Source organism: Brachyistius frenatus, unplaced genomic scaffold (genome assembly GCF_029030835.1).
Source record: "Brachyistius frenatus isolate BFR_SWC_R1_liver_20210118 unplaced genomic scaffold, ASM2903083v1 Contig_269, whole genome shotgun sequence".
Classification (NCBI taxonomy): domain Eukaryota; kingdom Metazoa; phylum Chordata; class Actinopteri; family Embiotocidae; genus Brachyistius; species Brachyistius frenatus.
In genome coordinates this window covers 1-16,612 of record NW_027210868.1, presented here as the reverse complement: position 1 = coordinate 16,612, position 16,612 = coordinate 1, and the positions used below count along the sequence as shown (strand labels likewise).

At 46.3% G+C, this 16,612-nt stretch overlaps 2 protein-coding genes across 5 annotated transcripts; one reads left to right on the top strand and one right to left on the bottom strand.

Annotated features, from left to right (window-relative positions):
• Positions 1-541: 541 nt before the first annotated feature.
• On the top strand, positions 542-10,041 carry cdc6 (cell division cycle 6 homolog (S. cerevisiae)). 3 transcript variants are annotated; one of them, XM_069721649.1, is made up of 12 exons: positions 542-623; positions 4,105-4,420; positions 4,841-5,092; positions 5,544-5,743; positions 5,844-5,992; positions 6,076-6,182; positions 6,579-6,718; positions 6,804-6,904; positions 7,007-7,074; positions 7,165-7,340; positions 8,547-8,687; positions 9,644-10,041. In XM_069721649.1, the coding sequence occupies exons 2-12, from the start codon at positions 4,117-4,119 to the stop codon at positions 9,734-9,736; spliced, it is 1,731 nt and encodes a 576-aa protein (XP_069577750.1). In that variant the 5' UTR covers positions 542-623; positions 4,105-4,116; the 3' UTR covers positions 9,737-10,041. The 3 variants fall into 3 exon arrangements, with proteins under 3 accessions (XP_069577750.1, XP_069577751.1, XP_069577753.1); XM_069721650.1 differs by lacking the exon at positions 542-623 and having other exon boundaries at positions 3,869-4,420; XM_069721652.1 differs by lacking the exon at positions 542-623 and having other exon boundaries at positions 4,196-4,420; positions 7,007-7,068.
• Positions 10,042-11,654: 1,613 nt separating this feature from the next.
• taf5l (TAF5-like RNA polymerase II, p300/CBP-associated factor (PCAF)-associated factor) lies at positions 11,655-16,185 on the bottom strand. 2 transcript variants are annotated; one of them, XM_069721644.1, is made up of 5 exons: positions 16,017-16,185; positions 14,893-15,037; positions 14,494-14,598; positions 13,554-14,311; positions 11,655-12,719 (listed from the first exon to the last, which is right to left on the bottom strand). In XM_069721644.1, exons 2-5 carry the CDS (start codon positions 15,029-15,031, stop codon positions 11,922-11,924), a joined length of 1,800 nt encoding a protein of 599 aa, XP_069577745.1. In that variant the 5' UTR covers positions 15,032-15,037; positions 16,017-16,185; the 3' UTR covers positions 11,655-11,921. The 2 variants fall into 2 exon arrangements, with proteins under 2 accessions (XP_069577745.1, XP_069577743.1); XM_069721642.1 differs by having other exon boundaries at positions 14,893-15,034; positions 16,017-16,184.
• Between the last annotated feature and the right edge of the window lie 427 nt (positions 16,186-16,612).

Sequence of the window (16,612 nt, the reverse complement as noted above, 5' to 3'; positions counted from 1 at the left end):
AAAGGAGGAGCTAGTTCCACAGGGGAGGAGCCTGAAAACTGGATGGTCAGCATGACATCCTTAATTGTAATAAGAGTATTTTTACATCTATCTTATTGCTCGGATGTATCGTACAAACGTCATCAGTACGACTACATAAATACTTATTAGAAACTACATCAGTTTTAGATCGCAGCTCTTTGAATAAACCGTCATCATTCACAGGAAGTCAACATTTCAGGTGACTTTGTGGCACCATAAATTAAAAGGAGAGTGACGTCATCAACTGACCCAAAGAGTGAATTATGAAACCGTACGTAAAAACAACAACACTGAAGTTCCCGGGAAAAATTATATTCCGCCAAAACAGTCCTCAATTGAAACTCCCACCGCCGGGCTGAGCGCGTCATGGCAACACTGACGTAACATCCCGTCCAGGAAACGCCCAATCAATGAGCATCGCGGACGCTGTATCACTAACCAATCAGAGAGCTGTGGCGGGAACCGCAGCTGATCGAGGAGGAGCTGGACACCATTTGGCGCCAGTTTTGTGTTCAGTGTGCGGAGGAGACGGAGGAGACGGACGGGCCGAGAGGAGATACTCTACTTTGAGCTAAAAGGACTTCTTTCTACTTTCGACAAAGGTAAACCGTTCATCAAACACGCACGTGGAAGTAAAAAGAGGTCAAATAGTTTGTTAATCAAAAGGCGGAAGTGAGTTGAGCAGGCGGGTCTGTTTGAAACTTAGTTGGTTGTTTGCTTGTTTTTCGTGTAAAACAACGCAACTAACTTCTTTTCTTCACGTCATGTGTCGATGAAATCAGATCATTTCTTCCTCTGAGCTGATACGTTTCACATTCAGCCACAGTACTTGTTTTAATGACGACGCCGGTGTTTGGCGCCATTAGTTCACTTCGCTGCACTGTTGGTCTGAAGCTCGTCATGATGTTTGTAAGTTTACAGGAAAATGTCCGACGAGACGAGAGATCGTTGATGTTGGAAACCTGACTCGGTTCAGAACCAGACACATCGGACTTTCATTCTCATGTACCCTCACAACGACGAGAGGACACATCCTCCCATCACATCCCTCCTGTTTGGACAAAGTCCAACAGAACAACAGAATCACGAGGAACATCTTCTTCATCACAGCTGTTGGCTCTGAAGGGCTGCACATCTCTGAACACTGGGAGGATCAGCCTGTCCTGTTAGTTTCCCCTTGAATCCGTGGTCCTTTGACCATTTTTTAAATATTTGATGTAATCTGCACCTTTTGAGTGCATGTGTTTCACGTCTCCCTCCAGAGGGATCTCGTCCATCTGATTACAGCATGATCTCATTTTTTCTATCTGTGAGCCAACCAGTTAGTATGGAGTTCACCTGAGCAACCGGTCTTTATACAGTGTACCGTTTAGTTTACCTAGTCTACTCACACTCTTTAGTTTACCTAGTCTACTCACTCTTTAGTTTACCTAATCTACTCACACTCTTTAGTTTACCTAGTCTACTCAGACTCTTTAGTTTACCTAGTCTACTCACACTCTTTAGTTTACCTAGTCTACTCAGACCGTTTAGTTTACCTGGTCTACTCACACTCTTTAGTTTACCTAATCTACTCAGACCGTTTAGTTTACCTAGTCTACTCACACTCTTTAGTTTACCTAGTCTACTCACACTCTTTAGTTTACCTAATCTACTCAGACCGTTTAGTTTACCTAGTCTACTCACACTCTTTAGTTTACCTAATCTACTCACACTCTTTAGTTTACCTAGTCTACTCACACTCTTTAGTTTACCTAATCTACTCAGACCGTTTAGTTTACCTAATCTACTCACACTCTTTAGTTTACCTAATCTACTCAGACCGTTTAGTTTACCTGGTCTACTCACACTCTTTAGTTTACCTAATCTATTCAGACCGTTTAGTTTACCTAGTCTACTCACACTCTTTAGTTTACCTAATCTACTCAGACCGTTTAGTTTACCTGGTCTACTCACACTCTTTAGTTTACCTAGTCTATTCAGACCGTTTAGTTTACCTAATCTACTCACACTCTTTAGTTTACCTAATCTACTCAGACCGTTTAGTTTACCTGGTCTACTCAGACTCTTTAGTTTACCTAATCTACTCACACTCTTTAGTTTACCTAGTCTATTCAGACCGTTTAGTTTACCTAATCTACTCACACTCTTTAGTTTACCTAGTCTACTCAGACTCTTTAGTTTACCTAATCTACTCACACTCTTTAGTTTACCTAATCTATTCAGACCGTTTAGTTTACCTAGTCTACTCACTCACACTCTTTAGTTTACTAATCTACTTTAGTTTCCCTAATCTACTCAGACTCTTTAGTTTACCTAATCTACTCAGACTCTTTAGTTTACCTAATCTACTCAGACTCTTTAGTTTACCTAGTCTACTCAGACTCTTTAGTTTACCTAATCTACTCACTCTTTAGTTTACCTAGTCTACTCAGACTCTTTAGTTTACCTAATCTACTCACACTCTTTAGTTTACCTAGTCTACTCAGACTCTTTAGTTTACCTAATCTACTCACACTCTTTAGTTTACCTAGTCTACTCACACTCTTTAGTTTACCTAATCTACTCACACTCTTTAGTTTACCTAATCTATTCAGACCGTTTAGTTTACCTAATCTACTCACTCTTTAGTTTACCTAATCTACTCAGACCGTTAAGTTAACCTAATCTATTCAGACCGTTTAGTTTACCTAGTCTACTCACACTCTTTAGTTTACCTAATCTACTCACACTCTTTAGTTTATCTAGTCTACTCAGACCGTTTAGTTTACCTAATCTACTCAGACTCTTTAGTTTACCTAGTCTACTCAGACTCTTTAGTTTACCAAATCTACTCAGACCGTTTAGTTTACCTAGTCTATTCAGACCGTTTAGTTTACCTAATCTACTCACACTCTTTAGTTTACCTAGTCTACTCAGACTCTTTAGTTTACCTAATCTACTCACACTCTTTAGTTTACCTAATCTATTCAGACCGTTTAGTTTACCTAGTCTACTCACTCTTTAGTTTACCTAATCTACTCAGACTCTTTAGTTTAACTAGTCTACTCACACTCTTTAGTTTACCTAGTCTGCTCAGACTCTTTAGTTTACCTAATCTACTCACACTCTTTAGTTTACCTAATCTACTCAGACTCTTTAGTTTACCTAGTCTACTCACTCTTTAGTTTACCTAATCTACTCAGACTCTTTAGTTTAACTAGTCTACTCAGACTCTTTAGTTTACCTAGTCTGCTCAGACTCTTTGGTTTATCTAGTCTACTCACTCTTTAGTTTACCTAATCTACTCAGACTCTTTAGTTTACCTAGTCTACTCTTTAGATCAAAATAACAACAAAAGAAGTTGTCTTACCCGGGTGTCCGATGTTTTGATGGTGAATCAGTCTTGTTCTAGGATCCCGTCACTCGTCCTCTCTCCAGTCAGTCCTGATCTCACCAATGTCCAAACTGAGGTCTTTCACGGTTTCAGGATGTGTCCGGAGAGAGGAGGAGATGTTGGGATCCGGCTCGAAGGACCAATTATGTTGAAAAAATTACTCAAGAGGCTGGATTCAAAATCAAACACATCGGACATTGTCTGCTTGACAAGAGACTTTCCGGAGCCACAATGCAAACAAGAGGAAGAGACAAATCCTTTTCCCATCAGTTTAACCGGTCAAATTAGGAGCTTGGGATGTGAAGGCCGTTTTTATGAATAAAAAACAAAAAAAATAGAAACCACCGTAATGAGGTTATTTTTTAAACCTTTTTCAGTGTCTGTATTTGGGAGCTTGGAAGTTTTTCTACTTGTTTGAATTTTTGCTAATTAATTAATTTTTTATCCAGAAATGGATCTCTGAGCAGATCTGTTCCAGTCTATATTTTGCTGGGTTTTTTCTCTCTCCAGCAACTCAAAGAAAAACCTATTGACCCATTAAAGTGAATACGAATGTTTTCCATGTCACATCTCTTATATTAATTAATATCAATGAATTAATATTAACCAGATTCAGACTTCATGTGGGGATAAATCTGAACTCTCTGCATCAACATTAGAGACTTGAAGGTTCATTTCCAGGTTTTTTTTTCCCGTCTTTGTTTCAGGTTGAACCCGACATGCCCAGCAGGCGCCCTCAGGACGGAGCTCAGGACGGAGCTCAGGACGGAGCTCAGCCCACGCTGGCGTTCCCTCGACGCAAATCCTGCAGGATTTCTTCCCAGTCCAAGAAACCGCCGGCTCCCTCACCGACCGAGCCCGGACCTCGGGCCCCGACCCGGATGGCACCGATCTCCCCGAAACCTCCCGGCTCTCTGTCACCCAGATGTCTCCCCCACCGACTCACTCCTCTGTCACCCCGACGCCCGGCAGCGCCGCCCTCACCGCAGACCCGGCTTCCTCTCAGCCCTCGGAAGCGTGCAGGTGAGAGGTCTTTTATTTATTCTGGTGTAAATGTTTTCTCCACCTTCAAGATCTAAAACCACTGACTCGTATTAGACAAGGAAAAAAACCACAAACAGTTTCTGGGCTCAAAGTCACATTTCCACTCACTGCGGGTCCAGTTTCCACGGCACCGGCTGCCCGTCTATAGAAACGGCTGCAATGTCTTTTGTGCAAAATAACAAAGTTCTGATGTCATAAATCATCAAAAAAGAAAGAGAAAAAAACATGAGTTTTACTAATATATTTCACAAAAGTAGAAAAAAGATGGAAGGAATAATGTTTTTTATGTAATGTTTTTATAGAAGGAGGCGTTTGATTAGTTCAGATATGTTGGAGGTGATGCGTTCATGTGATGAGGTCATTTCCGTAAAAGGCTTAATGAGTATTTTGTTTGTCAAGGTGATGACAACGGCTGCAACCTCGGCGCCGTGCTGCAGGGTTCCCCGCCGAAGCAGAGCAAGCCGGCGTCGTCTTCACCGCGAAAACTGGGCTTCGACGAGAACTCGCCGGTGTCGACCCGTCGCCGGCTGGTTCCGTCCTCGCCGCGCTCCCCCGCCGACGGGTCGCCGCCGAGGCGCCAGGAGACGGCGAGCCGGAGCCTCGGCCACAAGTCCAGGAAGAGTCCCGCGGTCACTCGGCTGTTTGCAGAAAGTATGAAAACCAATGATCCATCTAGGAAACACCTGTGATCCAGGAATCTGGACTTTATTTTATCAGTTTATTTGTATTACTTCTTGACCATTTACGGGCAACAACTTATTTATAATAATAATATTTACACACAACTGAAAACCATTTAAAAAAGAACCAAGCACATATTTATATCTGAGTGTCTGTAACTGATTTACTTTAGTAAACCAGCAGCTGATAAGTTTTCATCTTTTTAAAAGAAAAACAGAAAATTGATCTCATTATTTTTCTTTATTGATGCAAAATCTTTAGACTTTGTGGTTAAAACCAGTCACCTGAAGTTTTTTACGAGTTTATGGATCAAACCAGAAATGATGTCCACGTCGTCCTCCAGTTCAGCTTCAGTAATCACACTTGCGTTTAGTTTGTGTTTCTTTTCTCGACGGCGTTATTAACCGCGACTTCTCCACAGACTCGCGGTTCCACGGCGTGAAGCAGGCGCTGCACACCGCCGTGCCCGAGCGCCTGCTGTCCCGGGAGGCCGAGCGGACCTCCATCCGCTCCTTCCTGGAGGAGACGGCGCTGCGCCGCCTCCCCGGCAGCCTCTACGTCTCCGGAGCTCCGGGAACCGGCAAGACGGCGTGTTTCAGCTGTGTGCTGCAGGAGATGGAGGTGAGCCGGAAACGTTCTCTGAAGGACGAACAGCTGATCTCTTCTCGGGGTTGTTGTCGTTTGGTCGCTGAGTGTCGTGTCGTTGTTTCCGTGTCGTCAGGCCGAGCTGGCGAGCGTGCAGACGGTGGTGGTGAACTGCATGAGTCTGAGGAGCTCCCACGCCGTCTTCCCTCTGCTGGCCGACAAGCTGAAGGCGTCCGGCGGGCCGAACGGGCTGCAGCGGTTCCTGACGGCCCCGGGGCCCGCTGTGTGAGTCTTTTGGGTTCTCCGGTTCAAAGGTCACGACCCCTCAGAGGACGCCAGAGACTGACTCCGTCTTTCTTCCCCGTCAGGCTGCTGGTTCTGGATGAGATGGATCAGCTGGACAGCAGAACTCAGGACGTCCTCTACACCATCTTCGAGTGGCCGTATCTGCCCGGGTCACGTCTCTGTCTCGTCGGTAAGGACGCCGTCTGCTAACAACACCGAGATAACTGATGGACACATTTGATTCACTTTGGATTTGATGAGAGAAGTTGAATGGGAGTCTATGGAGCCGGAGGCTTTTTGGAGCCGACCTCTAGTGGCACTCGCTGGTATTGCAGCTGAAGACACTTCTGGATCAGAACCATTTTACAGACCTGAAGCTACGAACTCTTTTATATCTTTTATATAAAAAATGTCCCCTCAGGGATTAATAAAGTAACTACCTAACCTAACCTATATCCAGTCTGTTTAAAATGAACACGTGTTGTTTGCATGCTTGAAGTTACATACGTGTGCTCTTGTATAGATCCAGTTATGTGTGTTTGTACAAAGCCGCCTGTAACCCGACCCTCCTGTAACACCTGTGCAGGTATGGCCAACGCTCTGGATCTGACGGACCGCATCCTGCCCCGGCTGCAGGCTCGGCCTCACTGTCGCCCCCTGCTGCTCCACTTCCCTCCCTACAGCCGGCAGGAGCTCACGGCCATCGTACAGGACCGCCTCGCTCAGGTACGCGGCGCTGTGCGATTCAGTGTTTTTTGATTTGAGCGTCCCTGGTGGCGTCTTCACGTCTGATCTGTGCGTCTCCTCTCAGGCGTCGGCCGACGGGCTCCTCGACGCCTTGGCGGTCCAGTTTTGTGCCCGGAAGGTGTCGGCGGTCTCCGGAGACGCCAGGAAGGCTCTGGACATCTGCAGGTAGAGACGAGCTGAACGTTTGTGTCCTCGGCTGGATTCTTTCCGTTCGCGTCTCGCAGCTCTTTACTGACGTTAGTTTGATTTTCTCGTGTTTTTTTTCAGGAGAGCCGTTGAGGTCGTCGAGTCTGACGAGAGAAAGAAAGCAACCGATCCCGGCGCTGCAGGTAAAGGTGAGTCCATGTTTGTGTTCGCGGTGCGGTGACCGTGTCGGAGGTCAGATCGTTGCGTGAACGCCGGCTGAAGCTCTTCTCCGTCCGCAGCGTCCCGGGTCGGCCTCCCGCAGGTGGCGCGGGTTCTGTCGGAGGTGTACGGCGACCGCATGTCGCAGGGCGGCGACTCGACGGGCGAGAGTTTCCCTCTGCAGCAGAAGCTGCTGGTCTGCTGCCTCCTGCTGGTCAGTCGCACCGGGAAGAGCAAAGAGGTCATCCTGGGGAAGGTGAGTTCAGGAACAGAACTATGACATATTAAGGATTCGTTCCTGCATTAACACCTCATGAAATCATCAGGAAGGAACATGAGTTCATTCATGATCTCGTCCACGTTACTTAAAGCGTAATCAGTCCCTCCAGGAAATCACCATCTTGTGATCCCAATAATTTTTGCACAAAAAACGTCGTCATCAGAATCTGAAAGTATTAAATCATAAAGTAAATCTTTTCAAACTAAACTCTCTTTATTACCAACAATAACTCCTCATTCCAACCAGAAAATCTCTGCTCCTGTTTTCATCTCCAAATAAAACTCTGTTCACGGAGAAACAGGAACCAGAGGAGAAACAGGAAGTGACGGGGTTTGTGGGAAATGTGTTCTTCACATTAAAATGATGATTAAATGTTTGTGATCAGAGGAAGTGATTCCATATTACTGGATGTTAAATGAGTTTTCTCCACACGTCCAGTTGTCAGAGACGTCTCTTTGTTTGTTTCATCCAGCAGGTCTATGTGTTGAATGAACATGAATTAAACAGCATCTAAAGCTCTTATTTTGACAGATGACGTAGTCCTTGTTTCTATATTCCAGTCACAGACGGTCTGTTCTGGAAACATACGCAGCTTTTAGGACCTTTTATCTCCACGGTTCTCTAAGTTCAATAAATAAATTAAAAAAGATCAAAACTCAAATATTTCTGATGTGCAGCAGGATTATTATCACAGGAAGTGATTACACATTTATTACTTTATCAGGTGGTGATTAAATTTTTTTCTTTGTGATTTGCGATTTTTTTTTTCTAATTCCTGCAATTTTACGCAAAAAAAACTCACTTAAAACTTCACAAATTACATCGTAAATCTGAGAAAATCAAACATTTAGATCAAAACAATCACAAACAAACTCGTTCTGGAGGTTCTGATTAACTAATAAATATTAAGATTCATTTCACCGGGTCGACCTGCAGGAGGCGCTGCAGTGTGTTGTCGGTGTGTGTGGTGAGCAGTGTGTTGTCGGTGTGTGTGGTGAGCAGTGTGTTGTCGGTGTGTGTGGTGAGCAGTGTGTTGTCGGTGTGTGTGGTGAGCAGTGTGTTGTCGGTGTGTGTGGTGAGCAGTGTGTTGTCGGTGTGTGTAGTGTGTTGTCGGTGTGTGTAGTGTGTGTGGTGAGCAGTGTGTTGTCGGTGTGTGTAGTGAGCAGTGTGTTTGTGTTCCAGCTCCACGAGGTGTACAGCCGGGTGTGCGTCCGGCAGCAGGTGTGTGCGGTCGGTCAGGCCGAGTGTCTGTCGCTCTGCAGCCTGCTGGAGAGTCGAGGAGTCGTCGCTCTGAAGAAGGCTAAAGAGGCTCGACTCACCAAGGTACGCAACGCAACGCAACGCAACGCAACCACGATGACCAAGAGATGAACTCTCATCAGGCTTTCATCTTCCTGCTGCTCACAGCTGGAGTCTGATCTTATGGGTTTCTCTCTTTATTGTGCGTCTGGAGTTGTTCTTTGAATTGTTGGTTATTTCTGACGACCTGTTCATCTGCTGAGACGTTTTCACTAATCTGGGATTGTTGGATGTAGAACGAGCTCATGAGGAGGAACAGATGATGACTGAGAACATGTAAACACACCTTTTAGCTTCTTAAAACTTTAATCATTAAGAAAGGATTTAATAAACGACAATATTGAAAACCGTTAATTCACTAATGCGTTGACCAAAAGCATCAAACAGGCGAACCTTTAATTCTCATCGGTTATTAACGTAATTCAAATATTCACATATATTATAAATAAATTACCCGTGGATGATGTCATCACTTCCATCCGTTTATACGACGCTTTCTCTTTATATTAATGTTAATAATTGCTGCCGGTGTCATAAATTCACTGCCTTCACGTTTTAAGCTCCTGTATCGGTCATTGTTGGGGCGAACCTGGCCGATACCTCGGCCCATAATTATGTTGTTGTTGTTGTTATTATTATTATTTCAAACAAAGCGGGATGTGGTGAGAACGCGTGTCATGAATCCCGCTGTGATTTTGCGTGAGCACAGTAAGAACATTTCTACGCTCATATTAGTGAATGAGGCTGCGCGTCGTCAACGGGTCATCAACGCGTCGTCATGGAAACACGGATGCTCTTTTTAGATTTTGTTGAATCTATTGACTGAATGTTTGTTTTTATTGTCAGTTTCTCTACCGAAGGTCTTCTTTTTAGGTTTAAATGACTTGTGGTGGAGATGACGGCTCTTATTTGATAGTTTTTCTGGGTGCTGGTGCTCCGTCTGGTTTTAAAGACGTGTTCCTGCTTCCTGTCTCCTGCAGGTGTTCCTGAAGATCGAGGAGAGCGACGTGGAGAACGCTCTGAAGGACCGGACGCTGCTGGGCAGCATCCTCGCTGCAGGACTTCCCTCCTGATGCACAACTTACTTCCTTTTTAGCTCACTTTTTTTAAGTTGAATTTGATCTCTTATTCAAATTTTTGCCCGGACTTTGTACAGTATTTTTGGAAAAAGTTTAAATGAATTCTTAATGTTTTCTCCAGCTGGTGTCTGTTCATAACTACGTTGTTAGAAAATGTTAATGTCACAGCGGTTGTTAAATAACAGCATTTGTTGCAGTTTTTATTCTGTAAATAAACAAATATACAGACATTTGCAGTGTGAGAAAGTGTTGAATAAGATCCATTGAAATCAATTCTATTGGTTTTTTAAATTAAGCAATATTTCACGAGGCTTTGCTTTGAAGTCATATCACAAAATAAAGTATTTAATCTAAATGTGTTCATATTGTGGAGCAATTAACTGTTAGCGTGATCTCTGTTTCCACGGCAACACATGGGGTATGACTAAGAACTGGAAAACAACCAGTCGCGTTAGTACTCTTATGTAACATACGCAATGTTTCCTACTCCAAGAAGTAGTCCGACCCTTAGCAACCACCTAGCAACAGAGAGGATTTCTAGTCTCCAACTAAATAAATACAGAACATAGAAACACTAAACTGATCAGCTAGTTCAGTCTGGTTGGAACAAAGATATCTGATGAACAAAGATATCTGATGAACTAAGCTATCTGAAGAACAAAGATATCTGAAGAACAAAGATATCTGATGAACAAAGATATCTGATGAACAAAGATATTTGATGAACAAAGATATTTGATGAACAAAGATATCTGATGCACAAAGATATCTGATGAACAAAGATATCTGATGCACAAAGATATCTGATGAACAAAGATATCTGAGGAACAAAGATATCTGATGAACAAAGATATCTAATGAACAAAGATATCTGATGAACAAAGATATCTAATGAACAAAGATATCTGGTGAACAAAGATATCTGGTGAACAAAGATATCTGATGCACAAAGATATCTGATGAACAAAGATATCTGATGAACAAAGATATCTGGTGAACAAAGATATCTGATGAACAAAGATATCTGATGAACAAAGATATCTGGTGAACAAAGATATCTGATGAACAAAGATATCTGGTGAACAAAGATATCTGATGAACAAAGATATCTGGTGAACAAAGATATCTGGTGAACAAAGATATCTGGTGAACAAAGATATCTGATGAACAAAGATATCTGGTGAACAAAGATATCTGATGAACAAAGATATGTGATGAACAAAGATATCTGATGAACAAAGATATCTGATGAACAAAGATATGTGATGAACAAAGATATCTGATGAACAAAGATATCCATGGACTCATGTGTTTTTAACATTTTAGCTCCGTGTCATGTGTTCAAACCAAACCGGTCCAGCTAGCCTCCTCTAGGATTGTAAGTGCGTGACTATCCGTGGTGTTACGGTACGGGTGCTCGGAGCGACCAAAAAGGACCAAAAGAGACCCGACTTCACCAAATGGGTCATTTAATAGAACTATAACAAGTAGAAACTACATTATATTACATATTGTATGAAACTCTATTCTAATTCTATATTCCATTGAGGAGGTGGAGGGATATTTCTAGTGATGAGCAGGATGTGATGTCATGATGATTTGTTCCAGATGTTCAGTTGACCAATCAGATCTCTGGGGGCGGAGCTACTTGCTGTATGATGTTGGTCTGATATTGTGGTATCATTATCTTAGTTGTCCGTCTGTTTCTGCCACAAATCTTTTATCTTGCAAATTCTGTGTTCAATCACGTTTGTATTTCCAGAACCAGCTGATGCACTTCAGTCACGTCTTTTTTTCTTTGTGCTATTTTCTCTTTTGGGTAAAACCGATATTAACCAATAACCATATTCCTGTTTTGATGGTGCAGAACAGCAAAGAACCTCAACACTGTTTAATAATCAGGTCAACGAGAAACTGAGGAACTCTTTAATTCTGACATCCAGTGAACATGTTTTGTAATATTTATCTATAAATGAATATCAAAGCATCTTTCTGAAGAGGGAGACTTGTGATTTATAAAAAAAAAAAAAAAAGTATGAAGCCAGTCTTTTCATTAAAAAACTCACGAGGAAAACAAAGTCTGAGCCTGTTGGTGCCATTTAACCTGTGAGGAAAACATGAGGCCGACCCGTTCTACGGCTCCGCCTTCTCCTGGGCGGTGCCGAGGGACCGACCCGTTCTACGGCTCCGCCTTCTCCTGGGCGGTGCCGGTGACCAGCAGCAGGTTGCAGGCCATGAACTGCACGTTGAGCACGCTGCTGGTGTTCCCGGCGAACAGTCCCACCATCTCGCCGGACGAGCCGTCGGCCGCCGTCCCGCCGTGGGAGTTGCGGACGTCCCACACGCGCACCGAGTTGTCCAGAGACGCCGACGCCACCAGGCTGCTGTCGGGGCTGAAGGACAGACTGCTGACGCCGTCCGTGTGTCCCCGCAGGTCTTTGAACAACGTCCCCGACGCCAAGTCCCACAGCTTCACCCGCTGGTCCTCGCCGGCGGACGCCAAGTACTTCCCGTTGGGCGAGAACGCGAGCGATAGCACCGGGCCGCGGTGGCCGGTGAAGAGCCGCACCGACGCCCCCTGCTGGGTGCTCCACAGCCGCACGGTCTTGTCCGTGGAGCCGGTGGCCAGGTAGTTGGAGTTCGGGTGGAATTTGACGCAGTCGACGTCGGACAGGTGTCCGGCGTAGAGCCGCAGCGGGTAGGTCCGCGAGAAGGTCCAGAGGCGAGCGCTGCGGTCGTTGGAGCAGCTGGCGAAGTAGAGGCTGCAGGGGCTGACGTCCACGTCCCACACCGGGTACACGTGGCCGCGGTACAGAGCCGTGTTGGTGAAGCTGCCCAGGTCCCAGTAGCGGATGGTCGTGTCCTCGGAGCAGGACAGCATCCCGGAGCTGTCCGTCAGGAAGGCGGTCCGAAACACCGGGCCGCTGTGACCCCGCAGCGTCTTCACCTCGCTGCCGGACGCGTCCTCCTCGTCCACCTGAGGAGACACGGGGAACATCTGGATGAGCTGGAACCAACCATCCTTTTTATTCTCGCTTAATCTGTTTTCATCTATTATTTGAACTGTCAAAAACAAATTGAGAAAATGTCCAACATAGTTTCCTGGAGACCATGAAGACGTCTTCAAATGTCTCCTGTCCAACAAAATGTCTGAAATCCTAAAATATTCCAGTTAATAATTATATCTGACTGAGGAAACCAACCAATAATCACACTGAAGATACTTTTGATTGATAAATGATCAGCAATGGCACAAATTGAGTGATTAATTAGTTGTTAATGAATTTATCAAACCAAATGTTTGTTAGAGTTTGAGTTGCTTTCTGCTTCTTTGGTAGAAATCTTCATCTATTCAATCAAATGTTTCTGTAGAGTCACATTAAATAAGCAGTGTTAGGTTCTTTTAGGTAATTCAAACTCTCACCTTGATAAATGAATGTTTTAATTGTATTTCTGTTCAAATATCATGAAACATCTTTTTCATCTAATCGTTAATCAATCTGCAATTCAACAAGGACAAATTCTGAATATATTTTGGGGGTTTTCAGGGTGCTGGAAAGTAAATACGTTTCAGTTTTGAATGTTTAGGGTCTGAAATCAATATTTAAATAAAAGAACTAAGACAGAAATGTCAAAATGTTCCATTTAAAGTTGCAAGTTCCCGCAAATATTGCTTGAATTTGCGTTAATTATTGCGATCGCAGTGATTCCTAAACCAAAAGGTGGATTGACCAAGTGAAAGAAAACATCCAGAAGGAATCAGGAAAGCAGAGGAAACGCGTCCCAGCATGCACCGGCAGCGCCGCCTCACCTCCTCCAGGACGTCACAGGCCAGGTGGATGCGCGACACGTCGGCCCGATGCGGTCGCGCCTTCAGCTTTCGCGCTCGGAGGCTCCACAGCTTCACGGCGGAGCTGTCGAAGCCGGCGGCGAGCAGCCGGCTGTCGGCCGACACCTCGGCGCCGGTCAGCATCTGCTCCGTGTGGTGGAAGGCGTAGAAGCAGACGGTGGTGAGCGAGGGCGGGCCCTCCCGGACCTTCTTGACGCAGTCCCGCAGAGCCTCCAGCGCCACTTCGCTCTGCGGGATGCCGGCGGGGACCTCCACCCCCTCCCCGCCCTCCCCTCCGTCCACCCCCGCCCACGAGGAGGCGGAGTTGGGGGCGGCGGTCGCCCCGCCGGCGGTGCCGTACAGCTGGTAGTCCGTGCGCCTGGAGGCGGTGACCTCCACCTGCAGGTGTGTGCTGAGGGCCCTGCAGAGGGCGCCGTTGTCCTCGCTCTGCAGGAAGCGCAGCAGGTAGCCGTAGGCCGGCTCCGCCAGGTGCACCACGTACTTGTGCTCCAGGAAGGCGCTCAGCTCGGGGTTGGCGGCGACGTCCTGAGCGGTGAGAACGTGGCGGAGCTGCTCGACGGTCGCGCGCCGCTCGCCGTCCTGAAGGAAGTCGCCGTGGAAACGGGTGTAGAAACCGTCTACCGCCCCCTTCGGGCCGCAGCGCACCATGTCCAGGTGGAGGTAGACGAAGAGCGGATACAGGATGCCGCTCACCTCCTCCGCCCACGAGACGTCTGCTTCTGTTCAGGGGAAATAAAAAGACGTCGGAGGGTTTGATATCAAAAACCAAGACAAACCGCTCACAAACATCTGATGTGACTCCGGAGTCGATAAACTCTTCAGGAGGACGAGTGAAAAGAGCTTCAAGGTATCTGAACCGTCAGTGTTCACGTCTGGAGGACAGAAGGTCCTGAGGTCCTACCTGAGAGGAAGGAGCGCAGCCTGGAGAACTGGACCTCATACTGATGGGAGTCAGACTGGCAGGGAGACGCTGACACCACGTTGGAACAGCCCGACTCAGTCTGGACTGCTCGGGGGGAGGGGGGGGAGAAGAGGAGGGGGAGGAGGAGGGAGGGGGAGAGAAGAGGAGGAGGATACAGCACTGTCAAGTGGAAGTCAAATTAAAACTGTAAATCGATCACAACTTCTCCCTGATGGAGCCCATAAACTGGCCTCCATCCCTCCACCCCCTCCATCGCCTCCGCCCCTCCGTCGCCTCCACCCCCTTCACCCCTCCATCGCCTCCACACCTCCATCGCCTTCACCCCTCCATTGCCTTCACCCCTCCATCCCCTCCACCCCTCCACCCCCTCCATATCACCTGTGAGGCTGGCTGCCATCTCTTCAGCTGACTGGAACAGTTTGGCTCCTTTCAGTGAGCCGTCTGTGTCCACATGTTGCCTCCTCTTCAGGTACTGAGCCACAGCGTACTGGATCTGCTCCGTACGGACCCGCTTCATGACCTGCTGACCACAAACACACACCACCATCACAACCACACCACCATCACACCACACCACCATCACAACCACACCACCATCACAACCACACCACCATCACACCACACCACACCACACCACCATTACACCACACCCACATCACGCCACACCCACACCACCATCACATCACACCCACATCACACCACACCCACACCACCATCACATCACACCACACCCACACCACCATCACACCACACCACACCCACACCACCATCACACCACACCACACCCACACCACCATCACATCACACCACACCCACACCACCATCACACCACACCACACCCACACCACCATCACATCACACCACACCCACACCACCATCACATCACACCACACCCACACCACCATCACACCACACCACACCCACACCACCATCACACCACACCACACCCACACCACCATCACATCACACCACACCCACACCACACCACCATCCCCCCCCCCCCCCGTGTTTCAGAAGACACCTCCACCTTTCTTTCATCCCTCCAGTCCACCGGATCATCGGAGGCACTAGACAGTTAAATCTGACCGTTTTCAAGCTGTCAGGAGACCGAAGGAAACCGAGTGTTTCTGTTCCGGAACTTAAATTCAACTCCATCTTCTCCGTTTCGACATTAAACATCTTGAGTGCAGCAGCTAGCTAGCTAACTAACGAACCAGCTAACTAGCACAACAAAGTACTGACGTGACGCAGAAAACAAACAAAACACCGTTGAACGCCCAATTATGACATCAGATCATCTGTTAATCCGGGACAAGTGGAGCTGCAAAACGAATCCAATATAAATGGTCTCGTTTCCACATCTGATCAGCGTGAACGCAGCGAGCTAACCGGCTAGCGGGGCTAACGGTCCCGGTCCGGGGGGCTGCGGCGGCCCGGCGGCTCCTCTCCGGGTCAGAGGATTCATTCGGCCCCGAAGCACCTTGTTGGAAATGGATACTCACTGCATATCGTGCTGTTCTTCCCCCTTCCTCGGTGAGTGTGTGAGCTGCCTGCGGTTTAACTCGTGCCCGGTGTCCCGGTGAAGCTACGCCGCCTCCATCCGCTCGTTCGATCCCTCGGTGATCTCCTCCTCCTGTCTGACAGCAGTCTGAATCTATCGACGCCAGATCTGTCGATCTGTCGCTCTGCTCTCTGAACCCGTTCAGAAACCTCACGGAAGCGTCGCGGCCTGAACACGTCAGCACGTCAACACTTTATACATTTATCATATACGATCATTTGATGTCATATTGTAGGAAAAATAAGCAGCTTAAAAGTAATGACTTTTTGTAACTTAATTTTGTGTAACTTTATTTATAAGATAAATAAAACTACAGAACAATGACAGCCTCACTTCTTCACGTTAGTCTTGTATCAGCTGCCTTCCGGTCACCTCCTAAAATGTCACACAGTATATATAGTTCACAAATGGACGTCAATATTTACCAAACCAAAGTAACAACAACCACAATATAAAATAAGCAATATCTCGTATATTTAGTGAAGTTCAGCTGGATTATTATTATTATTATTATTAGACATCTTATGTTATAAATTG

What these genes read in the sequence shown, in the direction of transcription:
- cdc6 (XM_069721649.1), top strand. Translation starts at nt 4,117, where the DNA reads ATGCCCAGCAGGCGCCCTCAGGACGGAGCTCAGGACGGAGCTCAGGAC. An exon ending in GTCACGTCTCTGTCTCGTCG is followed by an intron (nt 6,183 to 6,578) that starts GTAAGGACGCCG and finishes ACACCTGTGCAG; the next exon opens with GTATGGCCAACGCTCTGGAT. An exon ending in TACAGGACCGCCTCGCTCAG is followed by an intron (nt 6,719 to 6,803) that starts GTACGCGGCGCT and finishes GTCTCCTCTCAG; the next exon opens with GCGTCGGCCGACGGGCTCCT.
- taf5l (XM_069721644.1), bottom strand. Translation starts at nt 15,031, where the DNA reads ATGAAGCGGGTCCGTACGGAGCAGATCCAGTACGCTGTGGCTCAGTAC. An exon ending in GATGGCAGCCAGCCTCACAG is followed by an intron (nt 14,599 to 14,892) that starts GTGATATGGAGG and finishes CCCCCCGAGCAG; the next exon opens with TCCAGACTGAGTCGGGCTGT. An exon ending in CCTGTGACGTCCTGGAGGAG is followed by an intron (nt 12,720 to 13,553) that starts GTGAGGCGGCGC and finishes GTGTCTCCTCAG; the next exon opens with GTGGACGAGGAGGACGCGTC.